The 24,106-nt window shown below is 35.1% G+C and overlaps 2 protein-coding genes across 4 annotated transcripts; one reads left to right on the top strand and one right to left on the bottom strand.

The window, feature by feature from the left end:
• The first annotated feature begins 287 nt into the window (after window positions 1-287).
• LOC137489712 (uncharacterized) lies at window positions 288-16,415 on the top strand. The gene is made up of 4 exons (XM_087249050.1): window positions 288-357; window positions 653-802; window positions 11,277-13,571; window positions 15,502-16,415. Exons 2-3 carry the CDS (start codon window positions 718-720, stop codon window positions 12,335-12,337), a joined length of 1,146 nt encoding a protein of 381 aa, XP_087105176.1. The 5' UTR covers window positions 288-357; window positions 653-717; the 3' UTR covers window positions 12,338-13,571; window positions 15,502-16,415.
• A 523-nt stretch (window positions 16,416-16,938) lies between these two features.
• LOC147844932 (uncharacterized) lies at window positions 16,939-23,976 on the bottom strand. Of its 3 annotated transcripts, XM_087248898.2 has the most exons (3): window positions 23,934-23,976; window positions 22,800-22,949; window positions 16,939-18,875 (listed from the first exon to the last, which is right to left on the bottom strand). In XM_087248898.2, exons 2-3 carry the CDS (start codon window positions 22,882-22,884, stop codon window positions 17,698-17,700), a joined length of 1,263 nt encoding a protein of 420 aa, XP_087105024.1. In that variant the 5' UTR covers window positions 22,885-22,949; window positions 23,934-23,976; the 3' UTR covers window positions 16,939-17,697. The 3 variants fall into 3 exon arrangements, with proteins under 3 accessions (XP_087105024.1, XP_087105025.1, XP_087105026.1); XM_087248899.2 differs by lacking the exons at window positions 22,800-22,949; window positions 23,934-23,976 and adding an exon at window positions 21,366-22,321; XM_087248900.2 differs by lacking the exons at window positions 22,800-22,949; window positions 23,934-23,976 and adding an exon at window positions 21,443-22,321.
• Between the last annotated feature and the right edge of the window lie 130 nt (window positions 23,977-24,106).

Genomic DNA, 24,106 nt, shown 5'->3' with positions numbered 1-24,106 from the left:
ACAATTATCATTTATAATGTATCATGCTAGCAGGAAGCCTTGAATTAATTACTTTAAGCTTTGGAAAAACAATTTAGGACATTTTTGTGCTTCATGCAGCTCATCAAATGTTACAGACACAAATGGCACCCGTTTGACCCATAAATGTTTAGAGTAAAGCTTTTAAATCAACTCCAAATACTGAATATATTTGTGTCTATGTATGTGGAAAAGTGGAAAACGAGGGATAAATGTATCAACAAGTCATGATTGCAACAGTAAGTAGCAATAAAAATCTAAACAAAGACTCTTATTTTGGCGTGTCGTGTGACGTCATAAAGCTGCGCCGCTACTGTGCTGAGATTCAACTTGGGAAAGGTTTGTTTTAAAGCTTTTTACAAAGAGACAAACCGATTGATTAAAGTTTCAGGTTTTCGCCTGATGCTATGATATACCTGCTGTCGACAATATAGTTTTAACCCTTTATACAATGTAGTACTATTTTATTCTCAGTAACTGAGTACTGTTTAAATGAAGAAAAGTGTGTAATGAGTGTATAAAAGAAACCTTTTACCTGATTTTTTTAAATTACTCTCATATAAAGAAACTGTTAAAGCAAGTGTTGAAGAGAAGTTATTTTGTTTCTGTTCATTGTTTTGTTCATTTTAAACAGGATAAATTGTCCAAACACAGAGAAAAACTCCTGCTGAAGCGACTGACCTTCACACTGGTATAAAGATGGCGTTTATTAAAGAGGAGAGTGAAGATGTGAAGATTGAAGAAACATTCACTGTCAAACAGGAAGATCTGCAGGAACAAACAGGTTCGTTTTCTTACTGATATATTTTTAGTAATAAGAATACTAAAATAAATTCATCTTGCAGCCCAGAGTGTGCTGCATAGTTCTCCTAAATGCACATAAGCACCCAGGAATGAGTTTATTTCTTGTTTCTTTCTTCTCAGGTCTTTTGTCATTCTTTTTATATATTATTGGTCTCCCATTTTCTCTACCTTCTTAAGGTTATTGCTTTTCTTGTTCTTTTACTGTTTGTAAAAAGTCCTTGAGCACTGGCACTATATAAAATAAATAAAAACAATAAATAAATAAAAAAAGTTTAACTGAGCTGACGATATTTTACCTAAAGTATTCTCATAAAATATATCTGGTATTATGGTGATAGTGTTTACTTAGTACTTTTTTTTGTACCATTTGCAAATGTCACGTTGATCACAATTCCCTTTTTTCATCAACTTCTTTTCAATTTTGACTTCTTTATGGGTTTAAACTTGTTTCTAGTAGTTGTTACTAGTTCTCACAGATAATGTCTTCGAATTGCATCATTATTATAACTAATTGCCAGGGCTATTGTGTTTAAACAGGGTTTCCGCGAGCCATAAAATGTTGTAAATTCTAAAATCCAAATTTCAGCACTTAAAAAGTCTTAAATTTACTGAAATATTGTGTTGTAGGTCTTTAATCTTTTTTTTAAACAAGTCTTCATATTCCTTTGTTCATCTTTTGTTACCCAATCTGGCCAAAACCCATACAATCACCAATAATCCATCTCAATAAAACTTTCAACTTTTTATTTAAAAAGGTAATTGTAACTCTATTTATCATAATGCTTTAATTATTTTCCTTACAATAACATTTGTTTAAACGTGCTCCATGTATTTACTGCTGAGGAAATGACCTGGACAGATTGTTGTACATAGATTTAGTTTATTATAGTTTTTAAAACTTTTAAAGCATTTGTTCATTTTTTTATTTTAAATAAAGTTTATGTTGAAAAAAACTTGTGTGAATACAAGTAGAGCTTGCTTGTTTTGACACGATATTTAAGAAATTTTGCTAAAAAATATCTAAAATATTAAAATGTATTATTATTCATTTTGTCATTGTATTAATAAATGTATTAAATTATAATATGTTTGATAGGACAAATAAAAATCTTTTCATCTGGGGCATTTGAAAAATTCCTTAGCCTTATGAGTATAAAATTTCATTTATAATTGTCTTAAAAAGTCTTACATTTAACTTGGTAAAAAAAAAAAAACCTGGTTTATAGTATGTTAAAAAACGTGGATGCCCCCAATTTTAAATATGCTGAATGAAATGGACACTTAGATAATTAAGTATTCTAAAACATTGTGCAGTATTCTAAACTATATGATCATGTGTTGGGACAACATGTGACTAAACTTATAGTGGAACAATATCGCTTAGCATTGCACTGACTACAACTGGCCAACAAACTAGTCTAAAAATGACTTTTGCTGCTTAAGAAATTATTTACAGCATGCTGATGATATGCAAACATTTGAGTGTAAAGTTTGTCAGTATTAACCATATTCTTTATGTACCAGCAGGTGCCACCATTGGAATCTTTTTGCTTGAGACTTTTTTTAAGAATTAATTTTTAGATCCTAAAAACAGTGTTATGTTGCTTAGGCATGGGACGATAACCGTTTTCAAAACGCCAATATTTTTTGCTGTACTGTTCTCACAGTATATTTTAAGTTTTTTATGTCTTGTTTTTTACATTTTTCAGTAGAACCGTATCTCCAGCAGAAAAGTTCTCCAAAGATGTCGTTTTAAATCGTAAAGAATTCTGTGTTTCTGAAACAAATGAAGACAGCAGAAGTCAATGATTCATTAGAATTATTCAGCCTGACATGTTTACTGCTCCAAAACACTTAAAAAGTTTCTCGAAAGAAAATATATTGTGTTCAAAGGGGAAAATTTGTTTGTTTTTTACCCAGACATTTAAAAAGAATATATTTTAGAGCAGTAATCACTGTACCGTGAAACTGATATTTTTATTCAAGGTTATCATACTGTTAGAATCTTATACTGGCCCATGCCTAATGCTGCTTGATGTTGCAAAGCCATATTTTCTAATTTTATTTTATTTTTTTGTTTGTATAGTCATGAACACACCTGGGGCCTGTTTCAGAAAGGAGGTTAACTAAAAACTCAGAGTATTATAACCCTGAAATGAGAGAAACTCTGGGTTTTCCATTTTAAAATGGCAGGATTGTTAAACTCGAGAAAGCAGGGTAAGTCAAGCCTGTTTCTGAAAGAGAGGTAACTTTAACTCAGAGTCAGTTACTGTGGTAACTTACTCTGTGAATCTAACCTGGTCAGAAGCAGGTTTTATTTTCTAAACTCAGAGTTTCTGTCGGTCTCCTCCCCTTTTTTTAAGATGAAGCGGTATTTCTCGCCTTAGCCTTACGTTTCCACCCACCTTTTTTAATGGTCATTTTGGATACGTGCATAAAAACGATTGATAGAAACGTCATGATGCACATAACTTTTTAAAATATGCATAAAAAAACGTGCATAATTGAGTAGGATAAACTTTTATTCGATAGAAAATGTGCGCATAAACTACGATGGAAACACTTTTACTGAACAAATTACAGTATGTACATTAAAAAAACGATCATGATCATATGATAATGAAAATGTGTGTAAATGGACAAACGGCAGGCTGAGCACACTGTAACACGTCTTAAATATTGTTTTAGTCATTCTAAAATGCCTTAACTGTTTCAGTATTAGTGTATATTATTAATTACCTCCGAACGTCTGGTGCGTGTCAAGAGTCTCCGCGTCTCATGGCTTCAGACGCCCCCACGTGTTCATTGTTTTTCAGCATTGTCTTCTGACATCGAGGCGCAAGTACATTAATTAGGCTAAATAAAGAATTAATTGACGCAGCTTCTTCTACCACAGTAAATTCTGTTTTTACTGTTGATATTTGGTGCCAGTTTAATCAGGAAGTGACGATTTTTTCTCTTTCACTCGTTGGATAGAATTTTATTCGCATGTTTTATGCAATATTCCAGTTTTGCACATATATTTATGTAATATATTTGGATGGAAAATAGCTATTGCCTACATTTTAGTCACACACAGAAGAACTGTACTAGAATGGCTTATCCTTTTTTAATAAATAATTAAATTAAATTCACCTTCGACATGCACTTTAACTAGATTAATGGGATTATTATTCTTTCTAAAAATTATTTTTAGTACTGCTTACCTTCTAAATGTTATATTAACATCTATCACTTGATCAATAAAAAAGGCACAAGTGCACTGTTAAATCATTTAAAACTAATAAATGTGTAAAAAAGTTTAGAAAAAAATATAAACGTCACAAATTACATTACTTATTTTATTATACTTAAATATTTAAATATTTAAAAAGTTAAATTACACATTAACTTGAGCAGCTGTTTTCCCACGCTATCTGTCTCTTCTTCACTGATGGTTGCTTCTTTTCAAATATATACACTCATATTTGCTATAACTTTGCATGAGAACATCAAGTTCAGCTGGAGAAAGAAATGGTGATCTCTTTTATAAGATATTGCCATAGTCACTCGTAATGTCTGCGCTTCATTGATAATGCCTTTTTAAAGTCACGGTGTGCGCGCTTAACTCTAAGCTGGTCTACTCGAAGTTGATTGACCCAACTCAGATCAGCTGTTCTGAAACCGAAAACTCAGAGTTTTTAATCTCTCGGTATATCAACTCAGAGTTCAAGTTCAAACTCTGAGTTGTTTGAACCTCCTTACTGAAACAGGCCCCTGTTTATAGAGCAAGTAGCCGTTTATTATTCCTGGTCATTTCTCCAATAGGCAACTGAAGTTCTAAAACAATAGCATATGAGATCAGGGCCCCATTTCAGAAAGATGGTTAAGTGAAAACTCAGAGTATGTTAACCCTGAAATGAGAGAAACTCTGGGTTTTCTGTTTCAAAATAGCTGGTTTGTCAAACTGGAGAAAGCAGGGTAAGTCAAGCCTGTTTCTAAAGGTGAGGTAACTTTAACTCTTGAGTGGTCACTTGCTCTGAAAACCTAACCTGATCAGTAGCAGGTTTTATCCTCTAAACTCTGTGTTTCTGTCGGTCTCCTCCCCTTTTTTAAAGATGAAGCGGTATTTCTCACTTAGCTTTATTTCCAGCCACCTATTTTTATGTGCATTTGGATAGGCTATGAGCATAAAAAATCAGTTGATAGAAACATCATGATGCACATAACTTTTAAATTATAGTCATAAAGAAGATGCATATAACTGAGTAGGATAAACTTTTTATTCGATGAGAAAAGATAAACTTACGTAAACTACAAAAGCACTGAACAAATTCCAGTATGTGCATTAAAAAAGGTTTGTTATAAGAGATCATATGATGATGGAAATGTTTGTGAGTGGACAAACCATCAGGGTGAGCACACTGTAAAACATCTGAAATGTTGTTTTGGTCATTCTAAAATGCCTTAACCAATAAAGTATTATTGTTATTATATTATTAATGATCTCCAGTTTGGGGTTATTGCTGTGTCTATAGGTTGGCATTGGCTATACAACGCCACTAGAGGGAGCTTTAAGTACACAAAAGGTCTAGCTAGATGTATGTTATGTTGTTTGAAAATCGCCAGTAAAGAGCACATTAAAGGTGCATTAGGTGATCTTCCACAATGCTAACAGCTTAGCATAAATCTCTGAATCACAGTCCCTCCTCTGCCGTCTAGAGCCAAGCCTCCTTAAACACGAGCACAGCAAAAAAAAAAAAAAAAAAAAAAAAATATATATATATATATATATATGTATATGTATATGTGTATATGTTTGTTTACCCAATATATGCACTGATAATATCCACTGATTTTTATATAGTCGATCAAATGAACTTAAACTATTAAAAATGCAACAAACATTTGTTTTGGCCCAAACTACAAAAACAAACAAATGTAAGACTTACATTTAGTATTAGTTTTGCTTAAGTTCCACACTAGTTTGATCATGTATAAAAGTCTGATGCATCTCCAATTTGTTGTTTAATGTAATGTTTGCACTTGTTAGACTATAAATCTCGTCACTAACGCTAAAGTCTGATAATCCTCCATAGAAATGATCTTACGCTGACTTATTTCCTACTCAGTGGTGCATTGTATATGGTTGCCATGACAGCTTAAAGCCCTAAACTAACAATTCTGTCACTTACTCGTCCTTTGCTTGTAATAGGCCTAAACATGTTTGATTCTCTTCCTTATGTTGAACACAAAAGAAGATATTTGTAAGAATGCTGAAAAGCTGTATCCATTGACTTCCATAGTATTTGTTTTTTCCTGCTATAAAAGTTGTTACACCAATTGTGATGACGCAACCGCGGCTTGCGCGTGTTGTCTGAAACACTTCACTGCACTTGATCCGCGATATAAAGTTAATTACTATGCGGAAATCAAGCAGTGCGCACAAAAAATGATAAAGGCCGCGATGGATGCAGGAAGACTTTTTTCCCATCACACACGCAATGAGAGCAGATGGAGCGCGCACGTTATCTCTGTCTGTTCTAGTTACCCATCTATCTTTCTATTTTTCTTTTCATCTGCACCAGGGCCCGCGGTAACTTTATCACATGTTGTTTAGTGTTTTTATAACCTGCAACTCTTTATTTTACAAATTATATGTATCATGAAGAACTGTGTGCTTCTCAAGCTTTATGAGAAGTGTCATATATGTCTTTTTAGGTGCACTCAGAGGACAATCGCCTGTTATATCATTTCATAGATTGTCAGCATGATGTAGGCCTTTGTAATAATATTTATTCAATATAGTTATAATGACTTGCGGCTGGAAGGGCATCCGCTGCGTAAAAACTTGCTGAATAAGTTAACGGTTCATTCCGCTGTGGCGACCCCGGATTAATACAGGGACTAAGCCGACAAGAAAATGAATGAATGAGTTATAATGACATTTATACATGATCAAACTAGTGTGGAACTTAAGCAAAACTAATACTAAATGTAAGTCTTACATTTGTTTGTTTTTGTAGTTTGGGCCAAAACAAATGTTTGTTGCATTTTTAATTGTTTAAGTTCATTTGATCGACTATATAAAAATCAGTGGATTTTATCAGTGCATATATTGGGTAAACAAAAATTGCTACCTTTTACTGTAATAAGTCCCCATCCCCAGAAGTGATTAAGGTTAGTACACAGTCATAGCCATATATGCAAAGATGTGTGTGTGTATATTATGGGTGGAGCTGAACCCGAATACGGTATTAGGAAAGGCACGAATAGCGTGTTTTTACGAATACTTATTTTGAACAAATACTTGAAAAATTATTTGTATTTGGGAGCAAGATAAACATTATATCAAAAAGCAGCGTTTCCTCATGAGACCACAGTGCATGCCCGTGTGAGTGAGTGAGAGAGAGAGAGACGCTCAGTCAGAAGTCGGAGGGCGCTTCTCCACAGCAACAGACAGAGAAAGCTCGGCTGAGCGAAAAAATACTTCACTGCATCACTATTTTTGTTAAATAGATTTTTGTACCTTAATTGGGTTCCAGATGCAGTTTATAAACTTGTAGCAGAGTTGAAGCAGAGTTTGATCGGGATATTCCATTACGCTGCATTTTTGACGTTTGCAATTGGGTGCTCTCTGTTTACACAACATTAGCTCTGCTTGCGCGGTAATTTAGACAATAGACTGTTGATAGAGTAACGTTAACGTTCGTTTATAAAGGTTAAAACGATGCTTGTGCAGTTGTGTCGAATAGTATGCACTTATGGGAGTTATATTGTACGTCTAAATTACTGTCTTTTGCAGACAGCAAGATATATGCTATAGGCTAGTAAACCTTAGCATAACTTCCCCTCACTTTTTATTAACTTGAAACTCCTCAAATACATTTGGGCACCCAGAAAAAGAGTGAAAAAGAGTGAGACTGCTGCTGAGCCATTTCTTGGTCCTCCACCAGTCAAAAAAAAAAAAAAAAAAAAAAAAAGCACCTTCAGGTTCTGTGTGGAAGCATTTTACAGTCAGTGGAGCTGCAGATAAAACAAAGTGATACTGTATAATGTGTACAAAAGTGAAATCAGCAGAGGCAGAGATATTAAACATCTGTCAACATCTTCTATGCGTAGTCATTCATTCATTTCTTTTCCCTTTATGCAGTCCCTTTATTAATCTGGGATTGCCACAATGGAATGAACCACCAATTTATCCAGCATATGTTTTACGCAGTGGATGCCCTTCCAGCTGCTACCCAGCACTGGGAAACATCCATACACTCTCTTTCACACACATACAATTGGGACAAATTTAGCTTACCCAATTCACCTGTATTGCATGTGTTTGGACTGTGGTGGAAACCGGAGCACCCGGAGGAAACCCACGCCAACATGGGGAGAACCCAGTCAGGGCTCGAACCAGCAACCTTCTTGCTGTGAGGCGACAGTGCTACTCACTGTGCCACCGCGCAACCTTCCATGTAATGTATTATCACATGCACTAAAAGCATCCTCTCCTGATACTGTCTGTGAACCCCCCACAAGCATCAATCCCCTCAATCAGCACAGCTATGTTCTGCTAAATCCTCCACAAGCACCAAACCATCAACACAGCCACATTCTGCCCCAGCAAGTCAGTTTCAAACATAAAAAATAAAAAATGTAAAAAAACAAAAACAAACTTTGTGTCTGTTTTGTGGCAGGCAGATGATAATAGCAGGCCTGTATCTTTTAGTATTATATAGAATACTTTTGTTCTGCCAGATCTCCCAGGCAGGGTTTTATTTAGATTTATTTAGCTAATTTTAGTTTTTGGAATTCTGTCCATTGGAAAGAAGTTCTTTCAGAAGAAGAACAGTTTTTTTAAATATTATTTGTTTTTATTCTGTCTATTCAGTGTCCTTCAACAAGAGCAGTGGTGGTGGGGTTCATAATATTCACAATGGTATTTTATTAGTTGTTGGTTTAACCATGGATGAGATAATGGCTTCTATGTTATTTTCTTTTCAATGACATTTCTTGTCACATGTTCAAAAACAACAGTCAATATTGCATGTCTATAATTTATATAATGGGTATAATTAAACAATACTTTCACTATAAAGTAAATTAGAAGTATAATAGAAATAATATATATTTTTGCGCCATTTTGAATTTTACTCAAATACAAATACTTTTCCCCCCTCAACAAATACACATACAGATACAAATACCGGCTGTTCCGCACATCCCTAGTGTGTGTATGTGTATATATATATATATATATATATATATATATATATATATATATATATATATATATATATATATATATATATATATATATATATATGTGTGTGTGTGTGTGTGTATATGTACATACACACACACAGTATTCATAGCGCTTCACTTTTTCCTAATTTTTTATGTTACAGCCTTATTCCAAAATGGATTAAATTAATTTATTTCCTCAAAACACACAATAGCCCATAATGACAATGTGAAAAAATTTATTGTTTAAATTGTTGCAAATTTATTTCAAAATAAAAAACCTAAAATATCATAAATGTGGAGAAAGTAAAGCGCTATGAATATATATATATATATATATATATATATATATATATATATATATATATATATATATATATATATATATATATAAAAGAAAATACAGTATGTCAAATGATAAGATTTCTGTGTGGAGCACTGGCTGTTGTCAGACTCCTTGTCGGATGTGCGCTATGCACATCAATATAGCAGCATTTGTTTTTTATGATACTGTATAACAATAGGCAACGTGGTGGCGCAGTAGGTAGTGTTGTCGCCTCACAGCAAGAAGGTTGCAGGTTCGAGCCTTGGCTGGGTCTGTTGGCATGAAAGCCGAAAAGAAAATGAATAAATGTATAACAAGAATTAATATTTTTACAGTACTGTGTAGGTTGGGGTGGGGTTAGGCTTTAAAAAATACAATTAATTGGGTAATTTAATAGGTAGCATGAATAATGCTCGATACAACTACTGTTTTTACATTACTGTGACAGTTGGATTTAAGGTTGGGGTAGACGTTAATGAAAAACAACAAATGTGAAATTTAATAAATAATATAAATAATTCTCGTTAACTTTTGGCCGCAACTGTATCTGATCTAGCAAAAACCAAAATACTGGGGTAAAACAAACAGTCATATTTGAAAGACATGGCAAGGGAAATAGACTTTAATGCAGTGCTTCTTGTCCGATCTGAGACCCACCTCATATTTGTATGTCTAACAGGCAATGAAGATCACAGATTTTTAAAGAAATCAGATCTGAAACGTGACGATTTTGAAATTGAAAGACAGTTCACCGGAAGCCCTTGGGCTGCCTGGCTAAAAATTAAATGTCTATGTGCATATAGCCTATCTAGCTAACACAACAGATGTTGCATTAGAATTTGTATGAATAGGATCATCTGTAAAAATATTTGTAATAGTTATATTATTTTTTGTTATTGGTCTTTAGTTTTTAAAGTTACTTATACAAATAAAAACAACTAATTGGAGATTTATATCATCTTGTCCCTTTTTAAGAAATAGTTACTCATTAAAAATTTACTCATGAGTAAAAAGAAGAGTTATTTTTTACTTTTACTTGAGTAGATTTGTAGACATGTAACTTTACTCTTACTTAAGTGAAAAAAAATTGTAAGTAACAGTACTTTTACTCGAATAAAATATTTTATTACTCTTTCCACCTCTGTCTCTTTTGCTCTCTTCTCCAGTTCTGGGTTACAGATGATCTCTTTTCATCTGCTTTTGTTTGCAGTTACAGGAGCTCTCATTTCCTTTTTCCTTTCTATACCACATCATTTACCTTCATGTTTGTCTCAGTATGTTATCGATCATTTGTGTGCATATTATTTTGTTACTCACCCTGTATTTGTTTCCAGGACCACTAGTGATTGAGTGTCTGGTTGTTTTTTCCCCATGGCACTCCCTCAGTGCACACCCGACCGGGTTTGATTTTTGCTTTTTCCAGGACTCACTCCTCAATAAAGACTTGATGTTTTTCTGCATTTGAGTTCACTCTTTTTTTTTTTTTTTTTACTCAAGACACAAATATTTTCTTTCTTATTTGTGTTTAAATTTTTTAAGATTTAGACAGATACAGCTTTTGAGGCTCTTTTGGTCTATGGTGATTTCTTGATTGCAAACATGTGTGGTAGTAATCAGGTCTGAGTGTGGCTAGAGAACTTACAGAGAAATTTACAGCTTTCAAATTTATGTCTCATCAATATGACCAAAATGATCTGGGATCAATCATATAAGAATCTGCTTAAATGTACATGTGTGTAATAAACCCCAGGAGGTTGATATGACAAGATCAATCTAAATATGATCTGCTATGTTTTTACATTTAATGTGCATCAAAATTAAGGTTTGTGTAGCCAATGTTTTACTGCATTTTTACTTCAGCTTTTGATGAGAGTTTTAATGATTTACTAAAACCGGAAATTTTTTATTTCAGACCTAATTAAAGACTATGAGGAGAGTAAAGAGGAGGAACATCGTGTCAAAATTGAGGGCAAAACTCATTTAGAGACTGATGGTATTTTAAAAATGAGAGACAAGAGTTGTGTCACCTGCACTCAGTGTGGAAAGAGTTTGGCAAACAAAAGCAAACTAAAGATTCACATGAGGATCCACACTGGAGAGAAACCATTCACATGCACTCAGTGTGGGAAGAGTTTCTGCCACTTAGCAAACCTTAATCAACACATGATGATCCACACTGGAGAGAAACCATTCACATGCCACCAGTGTGGGAAGAGGTTCAGCAAATCATCTACGCTTTACAGACACATGAGGATCCACACCGGAGAACAACCATTCACATGCACTCAGTGTGGGAAGAGTTTCAACCAACCATCAAACCTTAATCTACACATGAGGATCCACACTGGAGAAAAACCATTCACTTGCACTCAGTGTGGGAAGAATTTCATCCACTCATCACACCTTAATGAACACATGAGGATCCACACCAGAGAAAAACCATTCACATGCACTCAGTGTGGGAAGAGTTTCAGCCAATCAGCATCCCTTAATCGACACATGAGGATCCACACTGGAGAGAGTCCATTCACATGCACTCAGTGTGGGAAGAGTTTCAGCCTATCCTCATACCTAAATAAACACATGAGGATCCACACTGGAGAGAAACCATTCACATGCACTCAGTGTGGGAAAAGTTTCAGGCACTCATCACACCTTAATCAACACATGATGATCCACAATAGAGAGAAACCATTCACATGCACTTGTTGTGGGAAAAGTTTCAGGCACTCATCATCCCTTAATCAACACATGAGGATCCACACTGGAGAGAAACCATTCACATGCACTCAGTGTGGGAAGAGTTTCAGCCTATCATCATACTTTAAAAGACACATGAAGATCCACACTGGTGTGAGAGACTATATGTGCTTGGAGTGTGAGAAGACTTTTATTACAGCTGCAGAATTAAAACGACACCAGAGGATTCACACTGGAGAAAGAGGTTTACTTAGGAACTTTGAAAACACATGAGAGGATTCACACTGGAAAGGAATTGTAGACATGATCAGTGTGTACAGAGTTTCACTTATTCGGGGCAGCTTAATAAACACATGGGATGGTTTTTCGGTAGGACAAAACAACCATTGAAACCTGAAAGATTTTTAGATTTTGCCGATTTTTTTAGACGGCATGTTTATCATAGATATCAGGTATCAGGTCCTGTTACGTAAATGATGTTCATCATTTTGACAGATTTGCCCTCACAATTGTTCTGTAATCTTCTTATAGTGATAAAAAAGCACAATAATTTTAAACAGAAAGTGTCCGTGTTGCACTGTTAATGACAGAAGTAGTCTTTACTTTCACCATTAATTTTGCCATGAAGCGCACCTTTAACGTTAACATTACATTTTCAAAGTTCGCTGATGAGTTGCAGATACCCGTGAGATATTTGGCGTGCTGAAAATCTGGAGCTATCGGCGATTCAAATCATGCCGTGTACAATGAGTTCTGACTGAAAATATTATTCGTGATCACCTACAGCCAATGAGAGAGCAGCATCCACTTATGTGTGTGTGTGTACCTACTGGCCAGCGGGATGTTGGGGGAGAAGTTAAAAGCGATCATTTTTAGTTTATTTCGACCCAAAAAATGGAGGAAAAACTAGTGGAGGTTTGACAGGAGCACCAGTGTCTGTTTGATGTTTCGTATAGAAAGATAAAAAAAGTTGATGAGAAATTGCTAATTCCCTTCAAACCCAGGTGAGCAAATATGTAAATTTTCTACCCCATTAAAAACGTATTTCTCGTTATGTAGTTTAATAACAAAAAATATACGATGTGTTTTCGATTAAGAGACATAGTTTGGAAGTTGTCGGCGATTCTTCCTATTGTAAAGTCATGCAATGTGAAAGCCCATGTCGCCGATCCATCTTGCAGTGTAAACTTGAAACAAAACTGCCCATAACTATGTGGACACCTATTCATTGCACATATTGCTGTCAATTTTACATTGACGTTGAATTTTGTACTGTCTGTAGTTCACACTGTCTGTATTTTGCTCTGTTGTTGTATTTTGCACTGTGTGTATTCTGCACCGTCTGTATTTTGTACTGTCTGGAGCCAGCACCTAAGCCTTTCACTCATCATAGCACACGTGCTGCTGATGATGTGACAATAAAACCGTACTCACACTAGGTACAGTTGCCTCGAAGGTACGCTTGTCCCCCCTCCCGTCTCCCCCGATGGCCCGCGCTCACACCACAATCGGCACGCTTACGTCATCGCTGCTGCGCTGTTCAGTGAGAAGCGCTCTCACTCAGCAGCACAGTGGAGATTCCTCTAGTTGTATCGTTTCAGTCGTTTGATATGTAGTGACATGCAGTCAAATATTTCGCCAAACAGTCCTTAGGGATGCAGGGACACGCAGTCAGATATTTTGCCGAACAGATCCGCCACTTTTGGCGCTCATAAACAATCATAAAGCCCTCGTGCTGCAGGAATGAGGTCTGCTGAAGGTGCGCAGCTGTCATGCAGTGAGGAGTTTGCGTCTTTAATAATCTACAGCAGTTTGCGTTCACTGAACAGTAAGAATGATTAAGAAATTCATATAAAACAGTCCCTTAAAAGTCACATCTCGCTTTCAGTTTCGGGCTTTGGTGCGTTTTACACTCATACTACAAACTACTGATACGTTTGTAGTGTGAGTGCAAAACACGCCAAAAGCCCGAAACTGAAAGCGAGACATGACTTTTAAGGGCCCAAGTGAACCGCGCTCAGGCCCACCTCTTCCAACCGGGCCAGGGCCGGCCAAGTGCACCGTGCCTGAGCCCGATTCAGCGCACTCACACTTCTCAAACAATCTGGGAAACGGGCCTGGGCACGGTACGGATGGCATAGTGCTAGTAGGCCATAAAAGTGATTTGATTTGATTTGAAACAAAGCAGTGACAAAACGCTAGCCCAGATAGTCATGCAGTGTGAAAACATCTGTGACAAGACTACTTTGAAAATCATGCAGTCTAAACTCGGCATTAAAAGCAAATCGTACAGCAAGCAAAACTGACTGTAACAATCTTACTCTCTGTTTCGGAACAAACCAGTTGATCTGCAGGGATGAAAACATTCCTCATACAAGAAAAATAGCTGAAGTAACAGGTATCACCGACGTTCGACATGAATTAAAGCGCATCTTTATGTCCGAGTTTTGATATGAATCATCAATGACTTAGAGGAGAGGGGCACAACAGCGGCCATACCAATTTAAACGGGGGCCTGTGGCCCCACTCCTAGATCCGCTCCTGAATTGTACATACCACCAACCACACAATTCAAAATATCAAATGCACACCAAACCCTTGGTTCCGATTTGGCAAATACCAGTAAGCAAGTGATGTCACATCATTCCCACAATAATAACAACACCAACTTCCCATTACGAAGGTAAAGAATAAAAACAAAATAATAATAACACTCTATACAAAAACCACATCACTCAGTATCACAAAGTAACAAACACACTAGACTAATGATGGTGTCTGATGGTAACATGCACAGGTGGTTTGAGGACTTGTGTAATTCATACAGAGACAGCATACATGAATTGGCCACCGATGATGTGAAATTCGAGGCGCCGATTTCCAATACACGCACACATGGAAATACTGCTTCCGAATTAGGCCAGATGCCACTCAAGCTACAGCAAAGCAGCAGCTAGCAGATTCTGCAAAACAACAACTCCTTACAACTCTATTCTTGTTTTTCCTACATATACTCTAACACGGAAGACTTACCTTTGGAATTAACTATACATTGTACACCATAAAGAGGCCGTGACCAATCAAGTTAATTTCCGGCAGCCACAACTGTCCTTAAGAGAAAAATACACTCATTTAAGCTAAATAATCCATTCCATCTTACGGTTTTCCAACATGCCTTACTCACTGGAGGTCTAGTGGAGAGAGTCCCATCAATAGGTCAAAACAACAATATGCCAACCATATATATATATATATATATATATATATATATATATATATATATATATATATATATATATATATATATATATATATATATATATGTGTGTGTGTGTGTGTGTGTGTAAAGTAAATGATAACATTTATCAACACCAACTGACCTCCAATAAAATAAAATAAAACATTATGCAGCATTAACCTACCACATATGGCTGCACGCCTCATGGAGCACAGTTGAACTCATCAGTGAACTCAATTATGATGTAGTTTGACCAATAGCTGAGTTATGTTAAACTCTTCGTTGAATGATGTTGAGCAAAAGACACTTTGGCCGGTTTATTCTTATTTACAGTTGTCTTGACCCAGTTTACAGATGCTTTTTATGAACAAAACAAAAATTACATATCTTATAAATAGGAAAACTGTGATAATAGGTGTAAACCAGGTTTTAAAAAATGCATTGACATCTATACGAGGCTTTAAGCATCGCCAAGGGGCATGGCGTCCTCAATACTGATGCGTAAGGTACTTGACCATCCTTCAGATTTTAATGCCTTCGGGGTGTGAATTACAAAAACTTCTGCTTCAAACATGGTTTTGCTTCTCACCCTAAAGAGTTTTACACAATAATTGATGATGTTCCTAAAAACATCATAGTATGGATCAGAGATATTCTTTCACACTATTCTGTAGTTTTCTCTTCTGTTTTTGGCCACTTAATGTTTTAGAAACAAAATGAAATAATAGGTTTTTAAAGAATATTCTTATTCAAAGGCTTTATACTAATCAGCTCAGAAATCATTTTATTTTTAAAGATTTTAATTTATAGGAATTAGAAAAATAAGAACAAGGTACATTTCTTATCTAATTCTCCCCAAAATGAAAGAGCTTCAGTTTAAAGTAACTAATGATGTGTATCCATCAAAATAATTCCTGAGATTAAAATGTGATACTGAGGATAACTCTTGTCAATTGTCAATGTTGTGAGAGTCATATTGAAACCACTAAGCATATATTCTACAATTGCATATACTCATGTACATGACAGAATGTCTCATGTCAATATCCATGTTAAGCCTTTTTGCTATATACAAGTTAAATTGGGTGTAACTAAATAAAATTGTACACAGCATTTCCTGGTTAACAACGTTTTATGCTTTGCAAAATTCTTCATTCATAAATGTAGGTTTTTGTATTACTAGTATTAGCATGTGATCTAACAAATCACTCAAGTTCGCATTACAATAGCGACACTGAATTTCCTATACATGAATTTGTAGGAATGTATGAGTTTTCACATGAACATATCTATAAAGGCAACCTTTAAAGCTTGCCTAGAGAAAAGTTTAATTGTCTTCATTAAGAAAACTTGTTTCTTTTTTTCAAATTAGTCAATCAAAATAAATGTGTAGTGTGTAAACATTTTCTCCTCTCTAATCTTTCTAATTCTCTTTTCAGAGCCGACCATTTGATTTGGTAATCAATTTGGTAAGTTAATAAACAATTTGCAAGTGTGCAATGTGCAGAAATATGGTTATCGGTTCATAGTAAGTTGAAACACATTGTTAGATTTTGCTATACTTGGCTAAACTGTTCTTGGGTGGTTCACCAATATATAGATGACTAATACATAAAGTAAGCAAGCTGACTGAAGCTATTACAGGTAGACTTTATTAAAGACAATAGTGCAGTTCCTCATCAGTGATGTCAACTCATCGATCTTCAAGTAAGAGATTACCCAACTGCTTTGGTTGGGTCACAATTCTTGAGCTCCTGTAGGTTATTTGGTTCACACCTTTTCAGATGCAGATACTTGCTTGCATATGAAACAAGTCATACAATCTATCAACATATAGAGGTCTTTTGCATTATTGCAGCCCGATAGCAACTCTCACAACCTTGTACTGGGCTGTGACCCCTGATCTACACTACAAAACAGTTATTCAAAATCTTCACCCCTCTTCAGTTATTGAGTTTACATCTTCAGGTGTTCAAAGGGTTTCATTTCCAGTAACTTGACATGTATTCAAGAGTTCACACTTGTCCCGGAAGAGAGCCCTAAGCTCATAAGATACTCAAGCTCTGGACTCCCTTCTGTAAGCAGGGTGAGAGGGGAGTTTGAGCTCAGGTAGATCACCATGAACGTCTTGTTTCTGTTGTAAAGACAGATATAGAGATGGCTAAAAGGAGATATATGGCTTCTAAGAGCTCGACTATGGGCAACCATTTTGGCACATATCTAGAAAGGAGGGGCAGTAGGGGTGGGAGGGGGATTCTTCAAGATGAAGATAACTGAGTTAAGAAACTCTGGTTATTTATAGTGAGTTAGGAATTATCTGATTGGTGAATCATGTGTTAGCTAATGCAGGACCAGCCATGGACAATCATAAGCATGTGATCCTCTCGAAAGTAGTTTATAAGTAAACTTCACTTGAATGAACAGCCAAACTACATGAAAAAACTGCTGTTTTGAATATACCCGTGTCTGTGTGGACAAGGCCTAAATGTTGAGGACTCTGCTCTCCATTGTGAAGCTTCATGTGAGTGCTGAGGCTTCTTTTATGTTTAAAGTCTTTTCCACACTCACTGCATCTAAAACGCTCTCCTGAGTGAGTCTGCATGTGTTGCTTAATGGAGTCTTTGCGTGTGAGACTCTTTCCACACTGATCACATGTGAACACTATGGTTCCAGTGTGACCATTCATGTGATTCATGAGGCTAAGTTTGGTTGTGAAGCTCTTTCCACACTGAACACATGCAAACAGCTTCTCTCCAGTGTGAGTTCTCATGTGGTAATTGAGTGTGCTTTTACGTATGAAACTTTTACCACACTCTGTGCATCTGTAAGGTTTCTCTCCAGTGTGAATCCTCATGTGGTTATTGAATGTGCTTTTATTTGGGAAACTTTTACCACATTCTGTGCATCTGTAAGGTTTCTCTCCGGTGTGAGTTCTCTTGTGGATATTGAATGTGCTTTTACTTCTGAAACTTTTACCACACTCTGTGCATGTGTAAGGTTTCTCTCCAGTGTGAATCCTCATGTGGATTTTAAGGTTTTGTTTTTTAGCAAAACTTTTCCCACACTGTGTGCAAGTAAAACTTCTCTCTTCAGTGTGAGTTCTCATGTGCACTTCAAGGTTGTTATTTTGTTTAAAACTCTTTCCACACTGAGGGCAAGAATAAGGCTTTTGCCCAGTGTGAACTCTCATGTGCGCTGCCAGGTTTCTTGCATGACGGAAGCTTTTTTCACACTGTTGGCATGTATACGGCCTCTCTCCAATGTGAATTCTCATGTGGGCTTTAAGGAAATGGATTTTAGGAAAACTCTTTCCACATTGTTTGCAGGTGTAAGGGTGCTCCCTATTGTGAACTCTCATGTAAACATCAAGGTTTGACTTTTGACTGAAACTCTTTCTACACTGTTTACAGCTGAAATTACACTCAGATTTGTATTTCAGATGTCTTCTGTGTGATGAAGTCTTTTTAGTCAGTGTGGGTTTTTCATCAGTCGTTGTTTCTTGGGGTTTCTTAAACTGCTGTTTCTCATCTATTTCATTCTGTTGATGAGTCTCTTTTTTCAGCACCATCAGATCTAAAAAAAAAAAAAAGTTAGCTTTAGTATGAAGGCTCAAAGCGACAAGCAAGAAATAGATGTTTCATCCAAATATTAAAGTCTTATAGTTTAGAATGACCCAGGTTTAACAGTTTGAAGTGTGAAAAGCTCTGAGAATACTCAGCATCAGCTCTCAGGATAAACAGAGCAAAATGACAAACAGTGACAATTGTCAATCATGTCATAGTAGTGACCCGGTGTCCGTTCTTTGGACCTCGCTTAAATGATCTAAGATGATTTGGCAGATCCTGGATCTTTTAATCTTGATAACTGATCTCTGGCTAATTTGGTTCTTCAAACAAGCTTGAGAATCAGATTTAAAAGTCTGGATGAACTGATATGAGATCACTTTCCGTGTTGTGAAGGACAGATCTATCGATCGAAATTATGATCATCAATGCAACGATTGGCTGACGGCACAGCAGCGTAATGACATCATCTGATTAAAACTCAATTATCCATGTGAATAAAATTCATAGTCAATGGTTTGTTAAATATGATACGCAATAACTTTTTCACCTTTGTTGTGAGCTGCAGGCTTTACACTTTCATGTGTCAAAAGTATTTAGCAATTTATTTAGTTTTACAGTTAAAGCGGATTTTCTTTATTATTGTAGCTGATTTCTTATTCTGTGTAAAGAATAACTGGATGTTTACAAAAGCATTTTGGTATTGGTAAAGGTGTCTGCACCTTTTGTGGAGCATCAAATCACAGTCATATTACTGTCAAAACATGTTCATGACTGCATAAATGTATTATTGCTTTTATTTTTAAAATCATATTGTGCATGTCTACTATTATACACAGATTGTATTAAAACAATCTAAAAAGTTCATATCAATAAATTTTCTCTTAGAATCTTAAAAAAAAACCAAACACTTTGTTTCCTTTTGAACAAAAAAATATTTTCTTTTGAGAAACTTTTTAAATATTGGAGCAGTAAACATATCAGGCTAAATCATTTAAATGAATCAATTACTACTGTTGTCCTCATTTGTTTAGAAAACACAGATTGCTTTACAATTTAAAACAGCATCTTAGGATATCTTTTCTGCTTGAGATACTGTTGTACTGAAAAACTTAAAAAAAAAACAAAAAAACTTACATATACAGTAGGAGTGGTTTAGAAATTTTTGGCAGTTTTATACCTTGAAAACGTCTCATACCCAAGCACCATAACACCTTTAAGTTTTTAGGATCTAAAAATTCAGTCTTTAAATAAAGTCTTAAGCAAAAAGTTTTACAATGATTTATGATAATTAATTATTTTAGTGTCCATTTCATTCAGCAGATTTAAAATTGGGGGCATTCAAATTTTTTGACATACTTTAAACCAGGGTTTCTGCAGGTTTCACCAAGTTAAATGTAAGACTTAAGACATTTTTAAGAACATTATGAATTAAATTTTAAACTCATAAAAGGCTAAAGGCAATTTTTTTTTTCAAATTATCAAAAAATATTATAATTTAATACATTTAATAATCCAATAATAAATAAAAAATAAATATTTTAGCCAAAGATAAATATTTAAATATTGTGTAAAAAAAAGCATTACTTATATCCATACTTTTTTACAAACATAAACTTTATTTAAAATAATAAAAATGTTTTAAAAGTTTTATAAACTAAATCTATGCAAAACACTCTGTCAAGGTCAATGACCTCAGCAGTAAATGCATGGAGAATGCTTAAACAACTGTTTTTGTAAGGAAAATAATTAAACCATTATGATAAATAGAGTTAAAATAACCTTTTTGAATGAAAAGTTTAAGGATTTATCGAGATGGATTGTTGGTGATTGTATGGGTTTTGGCCAGATTGGGTGGCAAAACTCAGATACTATCTGTGAGAACTAGTAACAACTACTAGAAACATGTTTAAATTCATAAAGATGTTGAGAAATTGTGATCAACGGGACATATGCAAATGGAAAGTACTAAGCCAACACTATCACTATAATAGCAGATATCTTCTATAAGAATACTGTAGGTCAAATATCACCAGCTCATTTTAAACCTTTTTAAAAATTATTGTTTACATTTATTTTACATAGCGCCAGTGCTCAAGCACACTTTACAAACAGTAATAGAACAAGAAAACCAATAACCTTAAGAAGGTAGAAAAAATGTCATAAAATAATGACAAAAGACACAAGAACAAGTAACAAGAAAGAAACTCATTACTGTCTTTCAATGAGTGCTTATGTGCATTTAGGAGATAGAGGTAAAGTTGGTTTTATATTCGCACATTCATTCGTTCATTTAGAAGTCTCTATATTGTTTACCATGTTACTTTAAATATTCGAGCGGAATTAGCATGAAAATGTGGCTTGAAAACAACATCAACACTGTTTATTTTAGTGTAAACAATGTTGTACTTTGATAGTCATTAACTGCTAATATGATTTTGCTATTTAGAGTTTGCAAATGATACTTTTATGAAACTATATTATTAAGAAGAGTTTTTACCATTGATTGACTATGGTGATGTTTTATATATGAAGGCTTCAACCAAATGTCTTCAGCCTTTAAACTCCATCTATCACAGTGCTCTAAGGTTTGTTACAGGCTGTCAAAGACTTAGGGTGCTTTTACACTTGGTTCATTTGCCTGGTCTTTTTTCCTTCTGAACCCCGGTACGCTTGCGTCATCGAGCTGCTGTTTTGTTAAGGGCCTTTGCTAGGAGACGGTCCCGAAAGCAAGCGTCGAAATGGAAAGGCGTCCGCACATCGCTGTCATTCTGCTTTAACTGAAGTTTTTAGTTTTGCACATACAGAAAGCGACTCGTGTCCATCTGGAAGAGACAAGCAGACATTACTGTGTATCACTGTGTTTGCCCTGGCTCACACACACACAAACACAAATGAACGTTATGAAAGCGATAGTTTGTTGTACAGTTGGCGGTTCACTTCCGTGATTTGGTACAATTGCATTCACATCAGAAGTGAACCGTACCAGAGTTTGCATGAACCATACCCCAGACCACCTTTTTCAGGCGGACTCGGATAGGGTTCAAGGGTGCGCACCTGGGTTCAGAAGACACATTTACACTAGCTAAACGTACTGTACTATGACGTCAAACGAACCCGGGTGCGGACCAAAAGTGCTAGTGTGAAAGCACCCTTACTCACCATTGTGAATTGTATGCCAAAGCTGAGTGCCCTTCTCTGAATGTAATAATAAAAGCCAATATGCCCTACATTCAAGTGAATCTTATCATTTGACTGTTCCCCGGGTTCGAACTGAAATAGGGAAGCGAGCCATCAGTCATGCCGCCCCCTCATCCTGGAATACTTTTCAGTCTGAAATAAAAATGTCTGAGCTCATCCCAATGCAATGACATTGTTTCGCTCTATCCTTTTTAACAAACAACAACAGTCAATTTCTCAATGTATGTGTTTTGAATATATTGAAATGTGGTAAAGCTGAACAACTGAACTGTATTTTTATATTATATAAAATTTATATTTATTATTATTAATATTATAAAAAAATCATAAATATTGTGTTGGGGACCTCTAGGCCTAGGTCACCCTTGTAAATGAGATCTTGATCTCAATGGGTTTTTATCTGGTTAAATAAAGAAACATATGTCTAAATATCAGAATATAATATACTTTACCTCTATGACTGAGAGCTTATAAGACTTTATCAGTGTTGTTGTAGTTGTGTGTTTTAAACGAAACAATTAACGATGTTAAAATAAAGGGGAAAGTCCAGATATATATAAAATATAAAACCCAGAAAATATAAAACCAACTTTACTTCTATCTTTAGGGGAACTAGGCAGCACACTCAGGGCTGCAAGATGGTTTAGCAGTAATTTAGCATTGTCATTATTTAAAAACAAAATCTGAATGAGAATCAAATGACTGAGTTGGTCTTTTGAAAATCAAACTCAACCTGTTTGTTCCTGCAGATCTTCCTGTTTGACTGTGAATGTTTCTTCAATCTTCACATCTTCACTCTCCTCTTTAATAAACGCCATCTTTATAACAGTGTGGAGATCAGTTGCTTCAGCAGGAGTTTTTCTCTGTGTTTAGACACTTTATCCTGTTTAAAATGAACAAAACAATAAAAATTTCCTGTTTAAAATAAATAAAACAATGAACAGAAACAAAATAACTTCTCTTCAACAGTTTCTTTATGAGAGTAATTAACAAAAATAAATCGGGTAAAAGAGCAAGTCTGAGCAAGAAACAATAGCCACACATGACATTTATTTCTAAAAGAGGTAAAGTTGGTTTTATATTCTCACATTCAGACTTTCCCCATAAAAATATAATTTCATAAAAGTATTATTTGCAAACTCTATACAGTGAAATGATATTAGCAGTAAATGACTATCAAAGTACAACATTGTTCAGTCAAATAAACAGTGTTAATGCTGTTTTCAAGCCACTCGTCCATGCTAGTTCTGCTCCAATATTCAAAGTAACATGATAAACAATATAATAGAGGTACCATTGGTTTTATATTCACATATTCATTTATTTAGAAGTCTCTGTATTGTTTACCATGTTACTTTGAATATTCGAGTGGAATTAGCATGCAAGTGTGACTTGAAAACAACATTAACACTGTTTATTTGACTGTGAACAATGTTGTACTTTGATAGTCATTGGTTGCTAATATGATTTTACTATTTGGAGTTTGCAAATAATACTTTAATGAAATTATATTATTAAGGGGAAAGTCTGAATGTGTGAATATAAAACCAACTTTACCTCAATCAAATGAGCTGATTAAAACTAGAACTCCATTTTTTATATTTAGTTATATATACTTATAATTGAATGACATTATGCTGTGCTATTTAATAAATTGCATTAAATCTTCCGTAAAACACTTAATACACACATTACACACTTTACACTTTATACAAACAATAGCCCTGACGTTAATTACTTTGAGTAAAATGATATCAAGTTGTGTAATGGGTTAAAATAATATTGTCAACAGCAGTTACATAGCATCAGATGAAAACCTGAAACGTTAATCAATCCGTTTATATCTGTGCAAGAGTTTAAAACAAACCTTTCTTCTGTTGAATCGCAGCGCGGGAGCAGCGCAGTCCTATGACGTCACACACCACGCCAAAATAAAAGTCTTTTTTTTGTTTAGCTTTTTTTGCCACTTACTGTTGCAGTCATGACTTATTAATACATTTTCCACTTCAACTTCCCCTTGCTCTCTCTCTAATTTCAATT

Source organism: Danio rerio, chromosome 4 (assembly GCF_052040795.2).
Source record: "Danio rerio strain M-AB ecotype USA chromosome 4, GRCz13ab, whole genome shotgun sequence".
Taxonomy (NCBI): Eukaryota; Metazoa; Chordata; class Actinopteri; order Cypriniformes; family Danionidae; genus Danio; species Danio rerio.
Note: the sequence above shows the minus strand (reverse complement) of the source record. Positions and strands in the feature narration are given on the sequence as shown.

Excerpts from the sequence above, each read along its gene's own strand:
- LOC147844932 (XM_087248898.2), bottom strand. The coding sequence starts at position 22,884 with ATGGCGTTTATTAAAGAGGAGAGTGAAGATGTGAAGATTGAAGAAACA. Across the intron at positions 18,876-22,799 it reads AGATCTGCAGGAACAAACAG|ATCTGATGGTGCTGAAAAAA; the intron begins GTTGAGTTTGAT and ends TTTTTTTTTTAG.
- LOC137489712 (XM_087249050.1), top strand. The coding sequence starts at position 718 with ATGGCGTTTATTAAAGAGGAGAGTGAAGATGTGAAGATTGAAGAAACA. Across the intron at positions 803-11,276 it reads AGATCTGCAGGAACAAACAG|ACCTAATTAAAGACTATGAG; the intron begins GTTCGTTTTCTT and ends TTTTTATTTCAG.